The sequence below is a fragment of the Perognathus longimembris genome, chromosome 11, assembly GCF_023159225.1.
Source record: "Perognathus longimembris pacificus isolate PPM17 chromosome 11, ASM2315922v1, whole genome shotgun sequence".
Lineage (NCBI taxonomy): Eukaryota > Metazoa > Chordata > Mammalia > Rodentia > Heteromyidae > Perognathus > Perognathus longimembris.
Genome location: NC_063171.1, coordinates 35068570 through 35094814, shown reverse-complemented (window position 1 = coordinate 35094814; position 26245 = coordinate 35068570). Strand labels below are relative to the sequence as shown.

General features: G+C 38.0%; 1 protein-coding gene across 1 annotated transcript; it reads left to right on the top strand.

Annotated features, from left to right (window-relative positions):
• Nucleotides 1-8882: 8882 nt before the first annotated feature.
• On the top strand, nt 8883-25448 carry Uhmk1 (U2AF homology motif kinase 1). Its single transcript, XM_048356628.1, has 8 exons — nt 8883-9336; nt 10549-10841; nt 11494-11685; nt 14198-14292; nt 19528-19604; nt 19741-19839; nt 23412-23500; nt 24687-25448. Exons 1-8 carry the CDS (start codon nt 9069-9071, stop codon nt 24831-24833), a joined length of 1260 nt encoding a protein of 419 aa, XP_048212585.1. The 5' UTR covers nt 8883-9068; the 3' UTR covers nt 24834-25448.
• The last annotated feature ends 797 nt before the right edge of the window (nt 25449-26245 follow it).

Below are 26245 nucleotides of genomic sequence, written 5' to 3'. Positions count from 1 at the left end.
AATATTCTTCTTTCTCATTCAGTTTGGTTTAGGTGAACCGGCCTGAGTATCCTTGGAAGAAGAAATTTAGTTTAACCCTAAATATTTTCCCTAAAATAAGGCTTAGCTGCTGGGCTAGAATCTCAAAAAGAAACCTATTTTTGTTAACATCTTGTCTTCACATGGTGCTCTCCAACTTGCCTACACTGTCATGAAGACATTTCCTCTCAGCCTCTTCTCTTCTTCCTATAATGACATATGGTATGCTTATTGGGATAAAGACCAGCCTATCCCAGTATGACCTCATAGTAATGAATTTCATCAACCACAACCATATTTCAATCTTATTTTCAGCTGAGGCTAGACAGTTCTTGTGTGTCATGATTCATGCCTTCATTCTGTTATAAATGTCTGCTCCAAGAACCACCAGAGTCACATGATAGACACAAAGACAGAGAACTGTCCCAGCAAGACAAAGCTTACTTCTGCATGGAAGGGTGCCCTCTCCTCCTGGAATGGCCTATAGTCGCCCATTTGCTCTGCTTATTTGTATTTTTTAAACCTATTGCTTCCATCAGGGCTGCTAAAACGGCTTTAAGTTATATGAAAACCTACTGTCTCTAACAATAGAGCTAGTAAAGTCCCAGTCCTTGAGGAGAGGAGGTGTTGATACTTGCAGGTAGACACACAGTGATGGGACATGGTCCCTGTCCAGGAAGGTTCTATTCTCAATGACTTCTAACACTTTGCAACCTGGGTCACATGTACATCTGAGCAGTCTGAAACCTCAAGATCAATAACATCTCTCCTGCTAGGTATTAGCTTTTTCATAACTCCTGGAGGACCCTAGAGAAATGCTCTGAGAAAGTCTGAGAAGTACTAAGAAACAGAAGTGCCCATTTCTATCATATGTGCATACCCATGCCCCATTTCACCTCCTGCCAAAGTGCCATGATTTCTTTACTTTTCAAATTTACTGTTAGTATATATTACTCTCCAAACATCTCTTGTGAAGTACTCATAATAAAAATAGAAAGAAAAGCATGTTGTGGATTCATCTTGTCAGCCTAGTAGCAAATGTAAATGTTACATATCTGTGTCTCACTGTAGTCATAGGTATCTCTGTTCACTGTCAATAGTATAATTTTATAATTAATTATAGATGTTCATATCCTATTTTAGTATTAAAACTATATGAACAAAAACATTGTGAATTTCTTGCTATTATATAAATATCATTGAGGAACTTTCAACTGACAAATGGTTAGAAATTACATGACATAATTTCCATGGCATAAACATGTCAATATTTGGAATATACATATCTCTCACCAAATAATCCTATCTGCAAAATTTTAGAATGTGCTGGGCAAATTTCCAAATCTGTAATTATGAAAAATACTTAACTATTACATTGTTGAGAAAAGCTTACAATATAGTTTTTTTTTCATAAATTGCTTAATTCAACCAATGGAATACTAGGCTATCATACAAGGATTTGGAATATGTGCTTTCATGGATGTGGAAAGATTCTCATGATACAGTTCAAGTCCAAAGTGACTAGATAACAACAATATAAATTGTTCCTTGTTTATACAGGCATACATGTGTGCACATGCGTGTACATATGTATACCTAGAAAGAATTTTTCTAAAATATTAATAATGATGATTTCTGAATGGTAAGTTTTAGAGGATTTTGGTGTTTTAAAAAAATTCCTTTGAATTGTGTTTGATTTTTCTACAATGAACGAGCACACTGTAGATTCTCTTTTCTAGCATCTAGACACTGCAAAGACCCCAGAATCTCAAAGTTAGAAATCACTCTAAGGGCTTCTCCCCACAATTCCTTTTGTTTTTCTTTTCTCCACCCAAGACTAGTACTTGAACTCTGTATTTGACTCTGCTTTTGTTCTTGGGCTGATGCTCTACCATACCTCCACCTCCCCCCCACTCCCTGCCCCAATTCCTCAGTAGCTATTATCTTCCTCCAGGAAGATACAGGAGATTAGGACTCCAGTTTTCCTCATCTTCAGCTTTTCTGTGTCTACAGAAAATTCCCACTTGTAACTTCCAACTTGTTATCCAAAATACCATCTCCAAATATCAATTGCTTTTTGATTCTACTGATGGCAAAGGCTAACGAGTTTCAATTTCCTGATGCTCACAAAGTCACAGGACGTAAACAGAATGTCACACATTGGAGGTTTCTAGAAGCTTTATCATGTAAGATCAGATATCATTTCCTGTCCATGCTTACCACACAGCTTTCTGGTCAGGCTATGTGCTGCTAGGCCACCTCTCCCCATGACTTCCTTCCTTCATTTCAAATCTCTCCGTGATCTCCTCATTTAAGGCCTGGAACACTGAATATATTTCAGTGGAGCAGGGGACGTTGGTGAGGGCATGAAATACAGTAATATAGTCATAGTTTGGCTTTGGGAAAGTTATTGAATCCAAAGCTACAGTTTCTTTTCTCAATAAAGGGTAATGTCACCTACTGCCAAATGTTTTTCAGACAATAGAGAGAATAATCCATGTAACATGTTTGACCTGATGTTTGGCTTGTAGAACACATCTGTATGTGCTGAAAGCCTTGATTATGTATCCAGTTTCTGGCTTGTCAGAAATGCTCAGAAAATTGAAGAACTAGAAGTGAACAGCAAGCAGTCCTGTGATAATGCAATTTTACATGAATTTTTGATAGCAATAAGTACTAGTCCATTAGACTTGGGGCCTAACACTGAAGGTGCCTCAAAGGTCTGCCCTTCAAGGGCATAGAATAGAGTGAGGCCTGGTTATGAGCAGGTGCTAACTAAGCATCCATTCTTGTGTCCCCCTATGACCTTTGCTTTATCTGTTTCTATTAGTAGGGTGGAAACTTAAATTACTTTGGCTTCACATTTGAGCTTGAATTCAAGGCCTCATTCTCTCCCTGAACTTTCTTACTCATGGCTGGCACTCTACTACTTGAGTCATGCATGCCTCCATTTCCAGCTTTTTGCTGATTACTGGGAGATAAAAGTCTCTCAGGTTTGTCTGACCAGGCTAGTTTGGAACCATGATTGTCAAATCTTAGCTTCCCAAGTAGCTAGAATTATAGGTATGACCACAGGTGCCTGGTCTAATCTGCATTATGTTTATTTATGGATTTTCTGGGATTATAACTGTGAAATATAGGTTTGGCTACATTACCATGTGCAGAACTTTTTTGTTTTGTTTTGGTTGTATTTGCATGTGTGTTTTTTGTTTCCTTGGATACATAGTCTTGCTGTGTTGCTTAGGTTATTTCAAATTCCTACCTCAGCCTCCTGAATAGCTGACACTGTAGGCTTATATTACTCTTCCAGCAGTGTTTGAAGATAACTTGTTTTGGAATACTCTGAATACCACTGTGTTCTTATAGTTTAAAAATCTAAGGGGTGAAAATAAAATTTCTTAGATGTTTCTATTTATTTTTATTTTTATTTTTTGTTGGTCAGAGCCTGGGCACTGTCCCTGAACTCTTTTGCTCAAGGCTAGTGGTCTATCACTTTGAGACACAGCATCATTTCTGGTTTTCTGGTGGTAAATTGAAGGTAAGAGTCTCATGGGGACTTTTCAGCCCAGACTGGCTTCGAACTGTGATCCTTAGGTCTCAGCCTCCTTAGTAGCTAGGATGAAAGTCAGTTGTTTTTATTTTATTTACTGATGAGTAAGCGTTAACCTTTTTTCAAATATTTGTTTTTATGTTACATTTTCTTTGTCCTGCTTGGTCCTGTTTTTTTTTTTTAAATCTATTTGTCTATTAGTATACAAAACGATTTCACATATGTTAATGCATGACTTCCTCATCTATTGCATTTGTCTTTTTTTTTCCTCCTCCTCTTCTTCCTCCTCATTCTTTGTCCTTCTCCTCTTCTTTATTCTTTTCTTCCTCCTCTTCCTCCTTTCTTCCTTTGAAGAAAGTACTGGAGTTTGAATTCAGAACCTCACACTTGCTTGGAATGCTAAAATCAGGAGGGTCACAGTAAATTTAACCAGCCATTCTTCTCAGCCAATAGCTTATCCTGAGGGCACATGCTTGTCATCCTAGCTACACTGAAGGCTGAGGTCAAGAGGATTTCAGCAGTTCTTTCTGTGCAGGGCAGCCTATGCGGAAAGCTCTAGAGACTTTCACAATGGAAGGAGCTAGGTATGGAGGAAAAATAAGATCATGATCCAGGCACACACTGAGGCAAAAAAGCAAGACTCTATCTCAAAACAAACTTTCAGCAAAAACAGGCCTGCACGCATAGCTCAGCAGTAGAGTACCTGCCTAACAAATGCAAGGCCCACTTTTTTTTTTAAGTGGACAAAGAACTTGAATATATACTTACTAAAAGAAGATAGTCAAATGGTTAGTTAATATTTGAAAGGATGCTCAACATCATCACTCAGTGTCAGAGTAGTGCAGAACAAAAACATATCTGTAATCCTAGCTACTCAGGAAACTAAGAGCAGAGGATAGAGATTTGATCCCAGCCCAAGCAGGACTTTCATTTGATATAATATATATTTTATTAATTTTATGAGATTCTCCTTTCTAATATGATGGTCTGCTTGCCGTTGTATTTCTAGTGCCTGAAACATATCAGTATTTCTCAAGTGTTTGTTAAATTGCTGACTGTATGTTTTTTGAGGACATTAAATGGAGAGGGGTCAGCAACCAAGGGAAGAAACAGAGAAACCAAAAGATGGACCATAACAAGAGTTATTATATATATATATATATACATACACACACTATATATAGTGTGTATAGTGTATATAGTGTATATAGTATATACATATAGTGTGTGTGTGTGTGTGTGTGTGTGTGTGTGTGTGTGTTTGAACTCAGGAACGCTTACTCTGGCTTAGCTTTGTCTTGCTCAAGGCTGTCATTAACACTTGAGCCACACCTCCAATTCCAGACTGTTGATGGTTAATCAGAGATGAGAGTCTCATTAATTTGTCTTCCTTGGGCTGGCTTCAAACTGGGATCTTTAGATGTCAGCTTTTTGAGTAGGTAGGATTACAGGCATGAGCCACTGGCACCTAGCAAGAGTCATTGATTATATCTTAAGGAAGAAAGATAATTAGAATTAAGAAACAAAATGAACAGAGAAAAGGGGGAGCAACGCCTACCTGCCTTACACGGGTAAAGGTATTTCGTCCACTCCTGGGACCACATGAAAGCAGCAACAAGGAAAAGTTCACCTGCTCCAACATTTTATCTTGGAGCAAAATTTTTATCTCCTGTCATCACTCTGTGGTTGAGATGAGAATTTCCCACACAAGCAAGACACACATGAGGCACAGAGCGGAGTTGGGAAGGTTGAGTGGCAATGGATTAGTAGGGTTCCATCTGGCACCTCAGCTCCACTATTGCTGTGGTGTCATCTTTCCTTAGTAGGGCAGAATGATGGATTGTTTTAATATTTGCTTTTGCTAGGCAATGATTTCCTTTCTTTGCAGTTCCTTTGTATTGATTTATCTATTGCTTCACTCCAGACCAAGCAGAGACATCTCTAACAAAAAAAGAGAAGACCAGGGGACTGGTTTTTGCTGTTTGTTTGTTTGTTTGTTCTAATTCTCAGTCTTGGGCTCAAATTTTGTTGTGTACGATTGAAAGGCACTGCTAGATGAAAGGTGAGAATGAAGAGGGAGAGGAACAGGTTCAGGGAGAAGAAGAGGCAAAAGAAAAAGGGGGCAAAGCAGAGCAGGACAGTCATTTCAGTATCTTTCTCTTCCAGCAACAACTTAGAGTTCTCAGCCTTTCTGCTCTGCTCTCCACCTTGTGGTGGAGGTGTTACTAAATAGTGCCAAATCAGCGAAACCAAGGAAAATAATCTGGAAATCGAAACAATTGACACTTGTCTCTGGAAATATAGATAATTGAAAATATAGATAATCTGGAAAAACACATCACTGAAACTTGTCTCTGGGTCCCAAAGCACTGTCTTTTACCTGATCCCAAAATAAAGGAACTCACAAAAGAATTGTAATCTGAGATTACTTTAAACAATCACCTATGACTATTTTACCTGGTGCTACCAACGAGCTGCCTTATTTGCTAATTTACATAAAGAGTATCATTATTCTTTCAAAACAAATGATAGTGCTCTTATTATTCAAGTGATAGCAGCCCTAAGATATTACTCTTAAGTTCATCTCCTTTTTAATGCAACTAGTATGATTTTAATATGTCAGACTGGTCTTATCAGAAAGACAAAGGCTTTTAATTTTGTTCTTAAAACATGAAATATTCAGTAAGCCTTATCCAGCCACAATAGACATGACCACTTTCTGTACCTTAACAAAAGTAGGCATTTTTTTGTGTGATCTCCCAGCAATTATCACACTCAAGCCTTTTTGACAAAATTTTAAAGGAGGCAATGATGAATGACTTCAGTGAGTTAAAAAAAGGAGAAAAATGGCTGAATTCTAAAAGGGCAAAGTAAAGTAACGTACAACACATTTATTATTTAAAATAGCTTATCTTTTAGACATGGTTTTTTTTTTTTTTTTTTTTTTTTTGCCAGTCCTGGGCCTTGGACTCAGGGCCTGAGCACTGTCCCTGGCTTCTTCCTGCTCAAGGCTAGCACTCTACCACTTGAGCCACAGCGCCGCTTCTGGCCGTTTTCTGTATATGTGGTGCTGGGGAATCGAACCTAGGGTCTCGTGTATCCGAGGCAGGCACTCTTGCCGCTAGGCTATATCCCCAGCCCCTAGACATGGGTTTTTAATATAAATTCTATTATTTTTCTAAAGAACATCAACACTCCCTTCATTAGTTTTTGACATAAAGAATTTCTAAGTCCAAAAGCAAATACGTTTTGCAAATAAGCATAATATGTTAATATTGGATCTTATATGGTATTGGAAGTCAGTGGTATGATGTCCTTATTTGTAAATTAAGCAAAAGACAGGAGATACCACAGAGGGGGAGAAAAGTAACTTCTAAATATTAGGGGCAATATAAAAACTGGAGATTTGTGTACGTTTCAAATTAGTAGGTTTAGTAGAACTTCCAAGACGTACTGTTGAAAAACTCCATAGAACACTAGTGCACTGTAGAGATGTTCAATGTGGGCTAGATTTAATGCTCCTGGAAGCCAGTCCTCCCTAAACTCTTTTATTTCACACGAAATCTCAAGTCATAAGTACATCTTACTATTTGAGAGGAAATAGGAAGGTGAGAAGCTTAAGCTTTGTTACTGTATCTTTTGCAAAACTCACATGGCTTTAAAATGCTTGAAAGTTTTATAAAGTCTACAAATTAAGGTGCCTGTAAGAACTATGAACAGTAAGATCTGCCCAGGGAGGGCTCCATGCAGATGTCCCCACCTGGTTAAGTCTCTACCCAGTGACCTAGGTAACCAGCAGACCTGGAGGCAGTTAACTCCCCCTTTCCTGAGGTCACATCCTAATCCACCTGGCCACACCCACTGGCCCTGCCCTAGATAAGGGGGGGGGTTCCCCCCCTTCTCATTGGCCATGCCTCACCAAGGCCAGGAGCCAGCAGTGTGGTAATAAACTTTCTCTCCTGCCTTAATACCGTGTGGCGTTCACCTTCATCAGCTACCTACTTTAATCTAACATGAACTATTTAAGAGCTGGTGGCTCTCGTTTGTCAAAATAGAAATAGGATGGCAAATAAATTTGGTTAAAAAATAAGTGCATTTAGTGTGTTTGGTTTGCGAATCCATAAAAATGCAATTATACAATTATGTATGCTTGCAAATATTCTGCATGGAATGTTAGAAATAGCCACAGTAAGTAACTTGTTTAGACTTCATCTTAGTAGAAAAGCATATATGTTACAGATGAGATATGTTGCCTCTCAGATCTGAATCTACCCTTCTTTGACTGCTTTGGGGTACTCTTTCTCCATTGCCAGTAATCCTTGTTAACAGAGGACACTGTGATAGAATAGAGCCTTTTCTCCTGGTTGTAGGGGGCTTAGATTTCCTTTATGATATGGCTGTCAGTGACATGGATGGCACTTTACAGAATTCACTCATTAGTAAGCATTTTCACCATCTGTGAAAGAAGTTTCCTGGGGGAAGAACTCTGGACCACCAAAACTCCAGCAAACTTCTGTCACCCTACAGCCAAACTTCTAACAAGATCTGAGTCACAGGTTTACGTGATTCCCTTTAGGAATTTTTGGTTTCCTCCTTGAATATTTTCCTTAACCCTAGAGGTGTAAGTCAGGAAAACAGGAATATGAGAATTCAAATTCCTTTTGAAGTTAACCCTCTTTTGGCAATCATTGGAATTGGGTTGAACTCAGTGTCTCATGCTTGCTCAGCTTTCTTGCTTGGCTGGAAGTTAAGCCATCCCACCAGCTCTGCATTTTTGCTGGTCATTTTTGTGGACTAAATAATCACTGAATAATCCAGATAAAAAGCACAGAAGTAAAAAGGATTGTTTAAAATAAGGTCTCTAAGAGCCAGTTAAGTCTAATTTTGAATCCTAGTTCTTCTATTTAATGTGTGACCTTAGACAAATCTCTCCCACCCCCTCTTTTTTTTTCTGAAAAATGGGGATAACAGAGGCATTGACAGAGTAATTCTGACAGTACCTGTAGAGGCCCTGTGTGGCACCGAGTCAGAAACTGCATGACATCGAATCCAAATCACAGAGGCCTGAACAGCTCCTATTTATGCAACGGTGCTTGGCCACTGGGCGGGGAGAGCAACAAGTGTTGGGGAGCTTTGTGCACCGTTGATGGGATGGATTAGGACCATAGTCACAAATAACCAAGAAAATTTATCACCTCAATCCTCTCTTCCAATCAAGTTCAATCAACTCGAGGCCCCGCCCCTTTTGGACCCGCCTCCTTCTGCCTGTAGAGTCGGTTGGCTCTTCTTCCTCCACTTCCGGCCTCAGGGACCCGGATGTAGGCCAGCTTCCGGTGTTATGGCAGCCTGAAGTCCCCGGAGGGAGTCGGGAGTCGGTGCAGCGGCTGCAGGCCCCTCCCTGCGGAGCCGCGGGTCCGGCGCGCGGGGATGTGACGGCAGGCCCGGTCGGCGTGCCTCAGGCGTGTCGTCCGCTCCTTGTCAGCGCCCTCAGCCCTCACCGATGGCGGGATCCGGCTGTGCGTGGGGCGCGGAGCCGCCGCGCTTCCTGGAGGCCTTCGGGCGGCTGTGGCAGGTACAGAGCCGCCTGGGTAGCGGCTCCTCAGCCTCCGTGTACCGGGTGCGCTGCTGCGGCACCCCGGGCTCGCCCCCCGGCGCCCTCAAGCAGTTCCTGCCTCCGGGAACCACCGGGGCCGCCGCCTCGGCTGCCGAGTACGGTTTCCGCAAAGAGAGGGCCGCTCTGGAGCAGCTGCAGGGCCACAGGAACATCGGTAATGGTCGCCGCTTACCTTCTCTCCTGTTGTCCATGTCCCGGCCCGAACATTCTTCGCCCCGGCCTAACGTCCAGCTTTCCGTCCTCCAGGTGGAGAGACAGGCCTGGCCCTCCCGTTATCTCCGGGTACAGGCCCCTTCCCCATTCCCTGTTCATTTTATTCCTGCCTCCTGTCTTCTGGAGTTGGTGGTCTGGTTTGTCATTGTCACATGACCTCTTAAGGTGTTCACTGGAGAATGCTACGTTCATTTGCATAGATAAATACCCCCTGGTAAAGGGGGACATACCTTTGGTCGATGGTTATGTCTTCACTGGAAATTTTTATGTGTTTGCCTACCAATAGAATATGGAAAAGATTCTAGGCCTGTGAAATCAATGCTGGCAGCTCATAGGTGTCAACTGGTAACATTGAATGTGGAGTTTTGAAGAAATGAGTTGGTAGTATATGGGAGTCTTTCTAGAAGTGTGAAAATCAGGAAGGCTACTTAAGGTTTAGAAAGCTTGTTTCCATGACTCAGAAACGCAGAATGTATGATATAGAATGATCACTGATGATCTGGGAAAATAGTCTTGTCACTACACCATCAGAAGGCTTATACTTAGTTGTAACTTTGGTTATAATTAACATATAATGGCTTGCTCCTTTCTGGCAAGTATAATTTATATTTAATTTGAAGAGTGACCATTTTTATAATACCATGTTGGGAAAATTCCTAACACTAGCATTTCTTTCTTTTTAGCTTGCTAAATGATGTGTTCTTGGTATTGTGGAAAGAAACATTTTGCAGTCCTCAGGACTTGTTGAATTTCAGATTATGCTAACATATCTGGAGTCTTAATTTTCTCTAATATTCACAGCATAAAGTACTATTTTGGATCAAGAAGCAGTCTTCAATTTTTTTAAAGAGTTACTTAAATTTGGAATTTTTTATTGGTCACCTAAGTGACTGTTCACTCACCGTTAAGTGCTTGATAAAACACAGTTGGAATCATTGTGCCATACTTAACATATTTGAAACTGTTGAAGATTGCCTCATTTTATTAGAATAACTCAGTTTTCCAAGGATCTTATTCATGAGGAAAAATAGTGGGCATTTGCTTCCTTATCAGTTATCCTCATTTAGACTATCTTAAATTTTTATTATAGTTCTTTACTGTAGTAGTAATATACTCAGATTTTTACAGGATTATAATTTATTTCTTTTTCTAGTGACTTTATATGGAGTCTTTACAATTCACTTCTCTCCAAATGTGCCATCACGATGTCTGTTGCTTGAACTCCTGGATGTGAGTGTATCGGAATTGCTTTTATATTCCAGTCACCAGGGTTGTTCAATGTGGATGATACAGCATTGTGCCAGAGATGTTCTGGAAGCCCTGGCTTTTCTTCATCATGAAGGTTATGTCCATGCAGACCTCAAACCACGTAACATTTTGTGGAGTGCAGAGAATGAGTGTTTTAAACTCATTGACTTTGGACTAAGCTTCAAAGAAGGTAATCAGGTAAGAAGTACCTTTTCTTTTCCATCAGTATTTAAAATCTAGTGGAATAAGCCAAAAATTATCAAATAGTAAGGACTGAAGAATTATTTCTACCTAGAGTACTGAAAAGAATCAACATCAAAAAGAATTTCAGTGTTACTCTGAAAAATAGCATGTTTTGGTCAGATAAGGGGTGCTAGCAGGGCATAAGAAAAGTCTGAACTCAGTAAAGCACTTAGCCTATGTAGAATGCTTTGTAAATTCTATGAGCATTTGGTTTATTCCTGAGTTATTGTTCTTAAAGTCTTCAGTGTTAGGGTTCTTTTTCATGGCTGAATGTATGTAACAATTCAGGCAAATCCTTGATTCCCTGTGGCTTATCAACTCTTTGCAGTGTCCCTTATTTTATTCTTTATCATCAGTGCATGATACGTAAGAAACTATCTGTAGAAGACTTGCTCATGAGTGACTGTAAAGACACTGTACAGCTTGCCTGTGAGAACTGCCTAGTTAAAGAACCAAAGCATTAGGGTAGCCCAAGGACTAAAAACTTTGGACATTCCTTTTGAAAGTGACTTATTACCCTTTTAGAGAAGTGAATAGCACTGAAGAGCTGGAAAGTGAGCAGCTTTTTTTTTTTTTTTTTTTTATAATACTTACTCCTCTTCTTTAGGATGTAAAGTATATTCAGACAGACGGGTATCGGGCTCCAGAAGCAGAACTGCAAAATTGCTTAGCCCAAGCTGGCCTGCAGAGTGATACAGAATGTACCTCAGCTGTTGATCTGTGGAGCTTAGGAATCATTTTACTGGAAATGTTCTCAGGAATGAAACTGAAACATACAGTCCGATCTCAGGAATGGAAGGTAAATTGCACGAGTGTTTTGTGGTCTTTAATGAATTTTTAAAAGTATAATATTCCATTTATGATAATTTATGTTAGAGAATTCAGTTGCATCCTCTCCTCCATATTCTTTCTGTACTTACTCTAAATTATATGCCACCACTTACATCGATGTCTATATTTTAATGCCACTGCATTCTCATTGTTCCTAGCCTGGGTCCTGGCATATAATAAGCACTTGATACAATGTATAAATGGATTTTCCCAAAGAAGCAAAAAGGACTTTTTTGTTTAGTATGTAATTTAATTACATTAGCTTCTACAGAATTATGAACAGAATCAGAAGTTTTAGGTTAAATTGCTAATCTTTTCACAATACTTCATGGTTGAAGTATTTTAAGGCACAATCAAACTATCCTCAGTTCTGTGACAGTTGAACCCTGAGTGCTTTCAACAGTTCTGCAGCATTTCATATTTACTTATATTTCATTACCTGTTTAGATGGCATACGTGCCAGCTTCTTATGTGTCTGTATAGTGGCAAATGTTCATGTTGTTTCAGTGGGAATACGCATTCTAAGTTTCAAACCTGATATGTGAATAAACTTGTGTGTTTATAAGTTAGAAATTAAACCCATAGGGGCTGGGGATATGGCTTAGTGGCAAGAGTGCTTGCCTCGTACACATGAAGCCCTGGGTTCAATTCCCCAGCACCACACATATAGAAAATGGCCAGAAGTGGTGCTGTGACTCAAGTGAGAGTGCTAGCCTTGAGCAAAAAGAAGCCAGGGACAGTGCTCAGGCCCTGAGTTCAAGCCCCAGGACTGGCCAAAAAAAAAAAAGAAAGAAAGAAATTAAACCCAGTATCTTTTAAAAGTTACTGTACGACCTAATATGATACTATCAGTATCCTTTAGGCTTGAAGTTTGACAAATAATACAATACTTTGGAATTATTACTGCCTCTGATACTAAACAAATATTAAAATAAGTATAGTTTTAAGCCCCAATTTTTTTTAACATAGTGTATAACCATTATAATATATAGAGTTTTTATTTGTTTGGTTGTTGGTTTGTTTCTGGTCTTTGGCTTAAACTGAAGGCCTGAGTGCTGCTCCTGAGCCTGAGCATTTTTGCTCAAGGATAACCCTGTCCCACTTGAGACACAGTTCTACTTCTGAATTTTGGTGATTAATTAGAGATACGAGTCACATGGACTTACTTGTCTAGGCTGGCTTTGAACCATAGTCCTCTGATCTCATCCTCCTGAGTAGCTAGGATTACACACATGAGCCACCAGCACCTGGCTTATGTAGGGTTTTTATCTCTGTTAAACTCCAGACACTGATTTCTGGTTTAGCAATTCTTAGGCAAAATATATTAAACATATATCTAAAGTTCATTATTTGTCAAAAAAAATGCTGCCATTACAGTATCTTTTTGTTTTGGCAGCTCTAGAGATCGAACTCAGGGCCTTGCTCTTGCTAGGTTAGCCCTCTATTACTTCATCTCTCTTCATAGTCCTCTTTGCATTTAGTTTGTTTTTCAGATAGGGTTTAATGACTGTGATCCTCCTATCTTCTCCTCCCAGATAGCTAGGATTCCAGGTGTACAGTAGCAGCTCTGGCTACTTTTTATTATTGGGACTCCCAAATATTCAAGAGGTTTAAATATTTTTTCTTTAGTGGTAATCCAAATAGGAATAAATCACTTAACTTTTTGCTATCTTTAAATTCTTTTTTTTTTATTTGTTCTTAATGTCTTTTTTGTTTTCATTTTTATTTTACAGGTGATGTACAGAGGGGTTATAGTTACATAAGTCTGGCAATAAATACATTTCTTTTTGAGCAGTGTCATCCCCTCCCTCACTTTTTCCCAGTTTTTTTCCCTCCCGATTCCCCTCTCCTCAGTTATAGTTCATTTCCAACACAGCGTCTAGTGGGTATCACTGCCAAATTAGTTCACCTTTTGTTCCATAACCTTTAAATTCTTTGGACTGCATCTGCTTGTCCCATATCTCATCAGAAGTAGGTTACATTCAAATTTGTGTGAATTTTGGAGTTATGACATGTACTAATAGGGTTCTGAGTATATGCTTATCTAGCTAAAAGATCATTATTCTGTTTTATCACTTCCTGTAGAGGCAAAATTGCCAAACGTATGAGCACTGGCTCTGAAGTCAACTACTGGGTGCATATCTTGTACTTCCTGCCAAGTTACTTACTTGGGTTCATTAAATCGTATTTTACTTTCTGTAAAGTGAGATTGTAATAATATATATTGAAAGAGTATCACAATTTAAAAAGTAAAGATACTGAGTTTCTACCATCGTGTGCCCGGGGCCCATGATAACTATTTAATACATTTTAGTGATAATGATAGTGTCACATATTTTACTCATGTAGGTACCCTTACTTGCACACATTCGTTTTCTTACTCTGCACTAAACTGAATCTTAATGTTGTTACTTTGATTTTATTAATTCACTTACCAAATGGAATTGAATAACCTAAGACAGTTTTCTTCCCCTTTTTAGGCGAACAGTTCTGCTATTATTGATCATATATTTGCTAGTAAAGCAGTGGTGAATGCTGCGATTCCAGCCTATCACTTACGAGACCTTATCAAAAGGTACATTATATTACACATACTATTACTTGCTTTCCATATACTTGCTACCTGAAGGGTTTTTTCCTGAATATTTATATGTTGTTATTTCTGATGTACTTGATCATGTAGATATTTTATTTTATTTAAATGGGAGTTTTAGTTTTGATAACCTGTCCAACCTAGCTTGAATATTTGATTCTCATAGCCATAAGTCTGTACTTTTACAAACTTACCTTCAACGGACTGCTCCTTTGTTCATGGTGAGTTCTGTAGCACTTCTGTGTCAGGTTGGAGATTTGTTTTTTGAGTCTTACCATGTAACCTACTGTGGCCTTGAACTCCTAGTCCTCCTGCCTTAGTTTCTTCAATGCTGGGATTATAGGCTTGTGCCAACCAGGCCCAGCTTTAAATGAAAAATAGCTACTTAAGCAGAGTCTTCTTTTTTTTTTTTTAAACAGCCAAATAGCTAATCTGTTTCTAACACTTGAATACATCAAAATACATGTGTATTTTTAAAAATGTGTTATCAAAGGACTTTCAGGTGTCTATCAATATGGGTTAGGAATGAATAAGACATTATGCCAGCAAAGAAAAGGTCAGTCTTTTCTTTGTGTATTGATCCTATAAATAAGAATCATAGGACATATAAAGTGTTACAGAAAAGTCCAAACTTCACCTTCTTTCTCCTTGTGGTAGCCTCATAGAATACCAAAACTAGGAAAGTGATATCCATAAAGCTTATTTGGACCATACCAGTTTCATATACTGATTATTATGTATGGGTTTTGTATTTTTTTAAAATTTATTTGAAATAACTTAGTATCAGATCGATACCGGATATTACAAGTTGCATTTCCTCATTGAAAAGACGACAGTATAAACTTGCATTATGAGTTTTAGCTTGGAAGTCAAATCATTTAAGATATTGAGTTTGTTGTTGGTCTTTTGGTTTTGTGTCCAGGTGTGTCATTATGTATGTGTGTATGTCATAAAAGTTTCTCCCTCCCACAATACAAATAATGCTAAACTTGTAAACTACTAAAAAATTAGGATGAAAAAATTAAAAAATACACAGTATTTTGGTGTATTTTTTATGATGCTTTTTGCATGTTGTGTACGTATGAAAATTGAACTCTATTGACATATTAAACATAGCTGCTAAACTACTAAAAAGTTAGGATGAAAAAATTAAAAAATACAAAGTATTTTGGTGTATTTTTTATGATACTTTTTGCATGTTGTGTATGTATGAAAATTGAACTCTATTGACATATTAAACATAGCTACTGAAAATGCTAGTAAAACAAATGTGCCGTGTAATGAGTCCTTAAGAAGATTGTAGCTTCTATTGAAGTCAGGCAATCAAATTGCCAGCTATCCTATATATCTTATTTGTGTCCCATCCCAAGTTTATGAGTCTGTGCTTCCTCCTGGAAAGTAACCACAGTGCTGCTTTCATTTTCATTGTAGTTTCACTGCATCCTTCAACTGTCACTTAGTTTTTCTCTTCTAAAGAAAAAAGCCACAAAATGTCTCTTTTAATCTAAAAGATCCTTTTCTGTATCTTTCTCCCTTTTCCCTTTGTAATTTACCTGTTGCATAATCTGGGTTGTTGGGTTAGGAAAATTTTCCACAGACCAAAATTTGTTGCTTGTATTAAGTGTAACTTCACATATTTCCATTTAGCTCCTTTAAACTGATAGTTAAAATGTTTTTCTTGTTGCAAGCCTAAAAATGGAATTGTGTTTTTCCATTAGGAGGCACATGATGTAGTTATCTGTAGTATGAGTTAGTGGCTATTGCTGCTCAGTGCCTAAATAAATTGCTTTGTAAGAATTATAAAATGGCTGTGATCTTCAGCTATTTGTTCTTCATTTGATTAACTGAAGAGTTTTTGATTTTTTTTTGTATCTATAGTTTCTTTCTTCTATCAAAGTAAATATTTGATTCTCTTTCTTGGCTGGTTTTTAAGATAATGAAATGTGATTCCTTGTCATCTCCCAAAGGCATTCATTCTCTTTTCTGTAATTTAAAGTATAATTATAAGCTAATGGATTTAAGTATATTTGTTGTATTACAATCCACTGCCATTATTATCTTGTTTGAAGCCAGAATCATCACATCTTTTCTGAATGGGAAGGAGCCTCTGAATGTGGATTTGGAAACGATAGAGATAGCTTCTTTACTGTGTGGTTTATCAAGGTTTTCCCAGTTCATCTTAGACATTTCTTTTACTGTTAGTAGAAAGTGGGATTTTAAAGCCACTCATTGCTGCTGACCATTATTTCTAGGCCTTTGAAGTAGGCAGAGTTTTTACTGATATTTCCAATTGGAACTCAGGACCATAGAGTTTTTGCTTTTGTTTTTATATTCGTATTTTCTTTTTTGATTCCACTCACATTATGATTCCACTCATGGTTCTTTAGGACAAAGACGATGCCAGAATTAGAATGTTTCATAATTATTACTTTGCTTTATTCCATGTTATACATAAAATAACTTCTAAGTAATAGTACTTTAATTTGATTACATTAAATAATTATTTTCACATCTACTCTATTCTTCCCTTATTTAAAAATAATTGTATTTACATTATAATTTTTTTTTTTTTTTTGGCCAGTCCTGGGCCTTGGACTCAGGGCCTGAGCACTGACTGTCCCTGGCTTCCTTTTGCTCAAGGCTAGCACTCTGCCACTTGAGCCACAGTGCCACTTCTGGCCGTTTTCTGTATATGTGGTGCTGGGGAATCAAACCCAGGGCCTCATGTATACGAGGCAAGCTCTCTTGCCACTAGGCCATATCCCCAGCCCTTTACATTATAATTTTATGTAGCCATTGTATACTGTACCCAGTCTGCTTTAATAACCTTTCATTTAGTCTTAGTTCTGCCTGTAGCTATATATTTACTGTTTACCACTGGTTCTTGTGTTACTCTCTACATTTTGTACGGCCCTTAATCTTCTTGAGGAAAGCATAATATTCTCTTAAGTTTTTGTATATTAATGATTGTGCTTGTTGTACTTGAAAGTATTTTTAGCTCCCTATACAAGTCTTTGACATACATTTTTCTTTCCTTGAATATCTGAAGCAAGTTACTGCATTGTCTTTTGACATACAGTGTTTCTGCTCAACATTGTCTTTCCATTACAAGTCTCTTGGTTTTTGTCTAAATGCAGAAAATGATTTTACCCTTTTCTTCAAAGTCTAGCAATTTTATCAAAATGTATGTTGATTTTGATAGTTTCTGTAATTTTCAGAAATATGGTATGCATTTTGCTGAACTTTCAAATCATTTGTTTTGTTTGAGAAAGCTATTTTATTTCAGTTCATTTTATGAGATGGAGCCTTACTGTGTAGGCCAGATTGTCCTCCAACTTGTGATCCGGGGCTGGGAATATGGCCTCGTGGTAGAGTGCTTGCCTCACATACATGAAGCCCTGGGTTGGATTCCCCCATACCACTTATGTAGAAAAAGCCAGAAGCGGCGCTAGGGCTTAAGAGTTAGAATGCTAGCCTTAAGAAAAAGAAGCCAGGGACAGTACCCAGGATTGGCAAAAAAAAAACAAACCAAAAACCAAAACCAAAACAAAACAAAACAAAAACCTTTTGATCCTTCTAACTTCTACCTCTGAGCACTGATAAAGCAGGTACACGCTTCCATACTTGTCTAGCTTAAGAAATAGAGGGTAAAAAGGAGAAGCTTAACAATAACAATAAAAACCAAAAGAAAACTTAGGCATTGTAGATCACACTTATAAACCAGCTACTTGAGAGAAAGATAGGAGAGAATACTGGTTTGAGCTCAGTCTGAGTAAAAAGTTATTGAGACTTTATCTCAAAGAACTAGGCATGATAATGCACATGTGCGTTCCAGCTACCAGAGGCCAGATTGTAGTTTGAGTTTGGCCTTGGGTAGTAAACACAATACCCACTTGTGGGTGGGGATGAGGGGGAAACTGGGAGAGGGCAAGGGAAGGGGTGAAATTGTCCAAAAAGAAATGTACTCTTTACCTGACTTCATAACTAAACCCTCTGCATATCACCTTTATAATAACAACAAAAATTTTTAAAGAAATTCTACAAAAAATTAAAAAACTTAAGTGTGTGGCTCAAGTAGTAGAGTTCTTGCCTAGCAAGTGAGACACCTTAAATTCACATCCTACTATTATCAAAAGAAGAAGAAAAGTGGAGAAGAAAGCTATGATAGAGTCAAGAAAAGGAATTTTCTTTTTATTGTGCTGTTTGCAGTTATTTTTTCTTGCTTTTTTTCCCCTTTGGTTTATTCCCTGTTATCATTTTGTTGTTGTTGTTTTTTTTGTGTTTTTTAAAATTTCTGTACCCTTTGTCTTCCAACTTCTTCAAATTTTAGAAGATACCTGGTTTTAGAGTGGATATGCCCTTGTAATTTTAGCTGCTTTTTTTTTTTTTTTTTCATATTGGCCTGCTTTGCTTTCGAGAGTACCTGTTGGCTATTTTGGAATCTTTTACCTGGTTAATTAGGTATACTGTTGCTTTTCTCATTTTTTTTTTTAACATGTAGATTCAGATATCATGCAAGCCCTACTTCCATTGATGCTTTTTTTTTCTTCTTTATAATTGTTCCTGCTTTATAATTAAGGAAAATTGTCACAATCCAATTATCCTACCATTTTCTTTTTGTTCATTTTATAAGGAAAATAGGTTTTTTTTAACTGTATCATTCCAAATATTTGTTTAGCTGTTTTTGTTGTTTGTGTGCTGGTCCTAGGGTTTGAACTCAGGGCCTGGGCACTGTCCCTGTGGGGTTATTTTTGCTCAAGGCTAGCATTCTACCACTTGAGCCACAGCTCCACACTTCTAGCTTTTTTGTTGGTTAACTGGAAATAAGAGTCTCATGGATTTTCTTGGTCAGACTGGCTTTGAACTGTGATCCTCAGATCTCAACTTCCAGAGTAGCATAAGCCACTAGTACCCAGCTTGTCACTTTCTCATGTTTCACTTATTCAAAAACATTGCCAGGAGCAATATTTTGTTGAGATAGAGGTCTTGCTAAATTTTTACCTGGGTTGGTCTTGAACCATGATCTTCATCCCATCTTTGCTTCTGGAATAGCTGGAATTATAGGTGTGAGCCATTGCATCTGGCCCACATTTCTTTTGTTTACAGTGAATAATTCAGTAACCCATGCTAATAGTTACTGCTATGATGAATGCAGAGGTTTTTATCTGTACTAATTTCATTGACAGTAATTGTAAAGGTCCTTTTTCTCTGTTTTAGCATGCTTCATGACGATCCAAGCAGAAGGATTCCTGCTGAAATGGCTTTGTGCAGTCCATTCTTTAGCATTCCTTTTGGTAAGTTATGGTTGTCTTACTGCTTTTCCTGGCCACTTGCTGTCTTAGAAATTATATTCCAAGGCTCTTTTGCTTAGTATTTATAAATTTATTTGAGAGGATTTGTATTTAACCATATTATAATGAATTTTTATAGCCCCTCATATTGAAGATCTGGTGATGCTCCCTACTCCAGTACTAAGACTGCTGAATGTGCTGGATGATGATTATCTTGAGAATGAAGAAGAATATGAAGGTCAGTGCTTCCTAATTATATTTCAGTATATTTTTCTTAACCACTCCAGAATATTTGGATCAACTCTTAACATTCTCTTGTTTTACCTAATTTATAGGAAAGTTGAATGAGGACTTTGAGTGAGAGAGAGAGAGAGAGAGGTGAGAGAGAGGTGAGAGAGAGAGTATGTGTGTGTGTAGGTGTGTAGGCATGAATGCCAGTACCAGGGCTTGAATTCAGAGCCTTATACTCTTGCTCAGCTTTCTTGCTCCTGGCTGGCGCTGTTCTACTTGAACCATACTTTAGCTCAGCTTTTTGCTGATTCATTGGAGATAGAGTCTTGCAGACTTTCTGCCTGGGTTCGCTTCAAACTACAAGCCTCTAGGGCTCAGTCCCCTGACTAGCTAGTATTACAGATGTGAGACACTAATGTTTGACTCTAAAACATTTTTTCATTCATAAAGCCCTTTCAAATCTGTGCATCTCATTTTACTAAATGAATAAAGAAGACAAATCTTTCCCAGCCAATTTCTTTGTCTTTGGTTTATCTTTTCTAGCCCTTTCTGTTTGTTCTTTTTAGCTTTATTTGTGTGTTTTTTTTTTTTTTTTTTTTTTTTGCCAGTCCTGGGCCTTGGACTCAGGGCCTGAGCACTGTCCCTGGCTTCTTCCCGCTCAAGGCTAGCACTCTGCCACTTGAGCCACAGCGCCGCTTCTGGCCGTTTTCTGTATATGTGGTGCTGGGGAATCGAACCTAGGGCCTCGTGTATCCGAGGCAGGCACTCTTGCCGCTAGGCTATATCCCCAGCCCCTTTATTTGTGTTTTTAACAACTCATTCATCCAACGTGTATTACTATGTGTCATCATGGGATTGTTTCCTGTTTTTTTTGGTTTTGTTTTGGTTTGGTTTTTTGGGGGGCCAGTCCTGGGGCTTAGACTCAGGGCCTGAGCACTGTCCCTGGCTTCTTCTTTTGCTCAAGGCTAGCACTCTGCCACTTGAGCCACAGCGCCACTTCTGGCTGTTTTCTGTATATGTGGTGCTGGGGAATTGAACCCAGGGCTTCATGTATACGAAGCAAGCACTCTTGCCACTAGGCCATATCCCCAGCACCTGTTTCTGGTTTTTAACACGAGAGGCATAATTACAGTTGTGATAATCTTGAGACAGGGTAATATACAGGGGCAGAGAGAATAGGAACTAAACCTGATCTGAGTGATTAGTTGCTACAGAGGTCATAACTTGAGCCCTGTATTTAGATGTTTACCTAACATTTGAGGGACAAGGGAGGAAATAATAGAAAAAAAACATAGTGACAGTGCAGCATATTTGGCAGTTATTATGACTATATTTCTTACGATATCTGTTGGAAAGCAGTTGGTTAAAGCTAACAAGGTAGTCAAGGTATACATGTAATTTAACAGATTTGATTGCTACTTTAGGAATTTGGATTTTATCCCAAGAGATAGTAAGGGTGGAATATAGACTACATGAATGAATTCATGCCACCACGCCAGCACTCGATAATGTTTATTGTAGGGAAAAGGGCCACCACTTAAACTGTAGTGTGTTTAACCACCTATCACATTGATATGAAGAAGACATGTGATACAAGGTACAGAAAAGCAGACACTCTTCATGCATTACTGGGAAGAGTTTACACAGGTAAACCTTTGTGACAAGGAAGCCGATAATGTAGATGAAATTACTCATTCATGTCATGTCAGTTTTGACCCAGCAGTTCCATTTGTATCAACTGAGAAATACACATGTTAAATGATATATACACAGTATTGTTTTTGGTTTTGTTTTTTTCTTTTTTGCCAATCTTGAGGCCTAGGTGCTGTCCCTGAGCTTCTTTGGTTCATGGCTAGCACTCTACCATTTGGGCCACAATGCCACTTCTGTCCTTTTCTGAGTAGTTTATTGTTGCTAAGAGTCTCATGGACTTTCTTGCCAGACTGGCTTTAAATTGCAATCCTCAGATCTTAGCCTCGTGAGTAGCTGGGATTACAGGAGTAAGCCACCAGTGTCCGCCCTACAGTATTGTTTATAATGTCAAAAGTTTTGAAGTTTTTCATTAGGTGACATTGGGTAACTTACTGAACATTCAGAGAGTAAGGTACCATACAATAAAAAAAAAACCAAACAAAAACAAATGAGAAGATGGCATGTATGATCTGGAAAGTTCTGAGAGATCTATTTCATAAAGAAATAGCAAGAGTGAGCCAGACCCAAAGAAACATGGACTCTATGGTCTCCCTTATTGGGAATAATTAGTACAGGTTTAGGCAAGTCATAGCAGAGCATTACAAGAGCCCAATAGCTATACCCTTATGATCACATAAGATGATGCTAAGTGAAATGAACTCCATGTTATGGAAACGATTATTATATCACAGTTGTAACTACTTTCAACATCCTATCTGTATCTGTAGCTTCTATTATTGATGATGTTCTTGTATCACCTTCCTGTGGTTGTACCTACACTATCTCTGTAATCTTATCTGAGTATATTGGAAACTGTGTATACTGGTATTAGAAGTAGGAAATTGAAAGGGAATACCAAAATTGAGAGACACAGGGTTAAAAAAAAGACAACTACAAAAGCAATACATGCAAAACTGTTTGGTGTAAGCGAACTGAACACCTGGGGGGGGGGGGGAAGGGAAAGTGGGAGGAGGGAGGGGGGTATGAGGGACAAGGTAACAAACAGTACAAGAAATGTATCCAATGCCTAACGTATGAAACTGTAACCTCTCTGTACATCAGTTTGATAATAAAAATTTGAAAAAAAAATAAATAGCAAGAGCCAGGGGCCTCATGCCTGTTATCCTAGCTACTCAGGAGGCTGAGATCTGAGGACTGTGGTTTGAAGCCAGCCAAGGTGGGAAAGTCTGAGACTCTTATCTCCAATTAACCACCATAAGACTGGAAGTGGTGCTGTAGCTTAAAGTGGTAGAGCACTAACCTTTAGCAAAACAGCTCAGGGAAAATGCCCAGGCCCTGAGTTCAAGCCCTATGACTAACAACAACAACAAAAAAAACATAGTAAGACTGACTTTCTAAGCATATTTGCTCATATACTTGATAATGTTTGTTGTCTTCAAGAATGGGATAGAATAGCAGTTTGAAAGGGAAGAGGGAAGAAGACCGAAGACTTTAATTTTGAATTATTTGAATGTGCCAACTATTTAAAACATTAAAATATAAAAGGAAATTTATTAAGTACTCTGAATTCATATTCTTAAGATTTACTTATGAGGGGCTGAGAAAGTGCCTTAGTAGAGTGCTTGCCTAGCATATATGAAGCCCTGGATTCGATTCCTCAATACCACATACACAGAAAAAGCCAGAAGTGGCGCTGTAGTTCAATAGATAGAGTGCTAGCCTTGAGAAAAAAGAAGCCAGGCACAGTGCTCAGGCCCTGAGTCCCAAACCCCAGGCCTGGCAAAAAAACCCCAAAAAGTTTTACTTGTGAATACATAGAAATGTTTTATTATTTATATATGTATGAATTCTTTGATGGTTTAAAATTTTGAGTAATGCTTTATTAGTTATATTTAAGCAGTTCCTATTGTATGTTTTAATAAGCAGATGTTGTAGAAGATGTGAAAGAGGAATGTCAGAAATATGGACCAGTGGTATCTCTGCTTGTTCCAAAGGAAAATCCTGGCAGAGGACAAGTAAGTGATTATTTAGGCAGAGGTTATTAGAATTCATTATTAGGAAATTGTACACAAACATTTTGCTAAGAATTAGGAATTTTGTGTTGTGGGTGATTTTTATTTTTCCTAAAATTCTACTACAGTATGTTTGCTATATCAGCCACTTAACATTTGGTTTTTTTTAAATGTATTTTTGAGCCGTTGTAAAATAATAGCACTCACTAAAACATTAGTTAATTTAGGTTCAGCTAGACGTAGGTCAGATTCAACTAGAGAAATATTTGTTTTAGTTTATTCAAACTATAGTTAGAAAACCAAAACCAATTGATATAGGTTTAATTGTGTGTGTGTGTGTGTGTGTGTGTGTGTGTGTGTGTGTGTGTGTTTGTGTTGGGTGGGGGGTGTGGAAGAAGAGTTTGAGTTTGATTGACTGACTGATTGATTGATTATTGGGGCTCCGACTGTGGGCTTCATGCTCTCCATTTATTTTTCTGCCATGACTGACAGACACTTCACCACTTGATCAGCCCCAGTATTTGGTGATTAGTTAGAGATAAGAATCTCTCAGATTTGTCTGTCCAGCCTCGCTCCAAACCTTGATCTCATATCTTAATCTTCTGAGTAATTAGAGTTATAGGTGTGAGCCTGTATCACCTAGCAATAATTAAAGAAGGACTATGTGCTGGACTGAGTAACACAGGACTTGCATTTTATTCTCAGTGTGACTAGGTTTTGATTGATCCTCACTCTCATCTACAAAATGTAATGAACTGAACTATAATTGTAGCATTTTCATTAAAAAACTATAATTATAAATTATATAGGGAAGAGGTTAAAATCTTTATTTTATGTCTAGTATTTTTAGTTTTGGGCAGAATGTTTTGGTTTTAGTCTTACTATCATTGATATTTGAGTCTCATAAGTCTTTGTTGACAGTGCTGCCCTGTATAAGTTGATTACCAACCTACCCAGCCTGTATGCCCACTAGATGCTGGTCCCATGCCCACTTGCGATAAAAAAAATACTAGTCAATGCAAAATATTCAGTTCTATTATAGTCTTATCACAGCCGTGGCTTATGTCCTTCATCTACCAAAATATGATTGCATGGCACATGACTGCCTCTATATTGAGTGTAATAAAGCACTGATACAAAACAATCAGAGTGGAAATGAAATGGCTTTGCCATCTCTATCCTTTTTCAGGTCTTTGTTGAGTATGCAAATGCTGGAGACTCCAAAGCTGCTCAGAAATTGCTGACTGGAAGGATGTTTGATGGGAAGTTTGTTGTGGCTACATTCTACCCGCTGAGTGCCTACAAGAGGGGATATCTGTATCAAACCTTGCTTTAATCGTAACCTAAGACTTTCCTGTTTCTCCTCTTCGATTTCCTGGATTATTGTATTTTACACCTGAATGCAGGAGCTCCCTTTACAATTTCAAGGGGTACTTGTACATTTATTTAATCCTAATGCGCGGCCATTGCCAAAGCCGTGACTGCATTGCAAACATTTGGCACTGAGTAGGACGAGACCTCTCAGCTATACACGGAGGGGTTCTAGAGCATCCATGTGGGCAACCTCTTCTTGTGCAGTAGGGCAGGTGCTGCTCTTCATTATGTAACCTAAAGCGTTATTAAGTATTTCATGTGATCATGAAACAAGGATGAATAATATGTCATAGTGAATATTAACAAATTTGGTAGGGTTGGTGACATCACTTACAGATTATTCCTTTTTTGTTGTCAGGTGGTTCTTATTGTTGCTGTCCATAGCTGGCACTGGATGCTCCCAATAATGTTAAGTAATTGTCAAGCAGCAGTTACCCACTGTGTTCTTAACACTGAGTTATGACATTTTTTAAGGGAGTACTATAGTACTTAATATTCCTTTAAAGAAACTGCAGTGAGCCTATCAACATTTTTTAAATTATTATTGAGGCTTTTTAAATAGAAAGCTGATGCTTGATCTTGCACAATTTTTATGTCTAGTATGTATGCTTGAGTGGGTGTGCAAGTGTGAGAGATTAGAGAACATTTGAGCCAGTGTTGTTTATAGTGTGAATCTTGTGAGCTAATATAGTCTACCCCCATCTTTTTCCTACCTGGAACATATCTGTAATATTTAGAATGTTGTGGGGTTTTTTTTTTTCTTTGACAGGTGGTCTGATTGATAGAATGTAAATGAAAAACTAGTTCATTCCTAAGAGGCTTCGAATAAACTGGAGTCTAGACCAGGGTTACACTGAAACTCTTTAAGTGATTGAAACAAAAAACAAAAAGTGGTACATGTAAATTACTACATCATTCAGTGTACTTTAGTCTCTGGATTGGCTCATCTTTTTTTTTTTTTTTTTGTCTTGAATCTTCTGTAATTTTAAGATCTCTCAAGATATGGTTCTACAAGTGATGAAAAATTGCAATGTGGATTAAAAATTGGATGGACAGTGAAGGAAAAAGAGAAAGAAAACTACAAAGAGAAGTTTTATAATTAAGTCAGCTTATGATTGTTTATAATTCACATAATTAAGGATCCTTTTTTTCTTCCATTCTGCCTTTTATCTGCCTTCCGTGTACTCTTGTTTTCTCTACTTCCAATTTTTTGCTTCTGTCCTTAGCTGAAGAGATGATAGAGGAACAGCATCCCAGGTTGTCTGCCTTTGACTTTGGGAAGTAAAGAAAGATGCAGATATAACAAGGTAGAATAGAAAGAAAGAACAAAAACTAGATTAAAAGATTTGTAGCAAACACATGTGTCCCTGAATA

Coding starts and splice junctions, on each gene's coding strand:
- Uhmk1 (XM_048356628.1), top strand. CDS start 9,069: ATGGCGGGATCCGGCTGTGCGTGGGGCGCGGAGCCGCCGCGCTTCCTG. Junction 11,686..14,197: donor TCCGATCTCAGGAATGGAAG/GTAAATTGCACG, acceptor TCCCCTTTTTAG/GCGAACAGTTCTGCTATTAT. Junction 19,840..23,411: donor GAATGAAGAAGAATATGAAG/GTCAGTGCTTCC, acceptor TTTAATAAGCAG/ATGTTGTAGAAGATGTGAAA.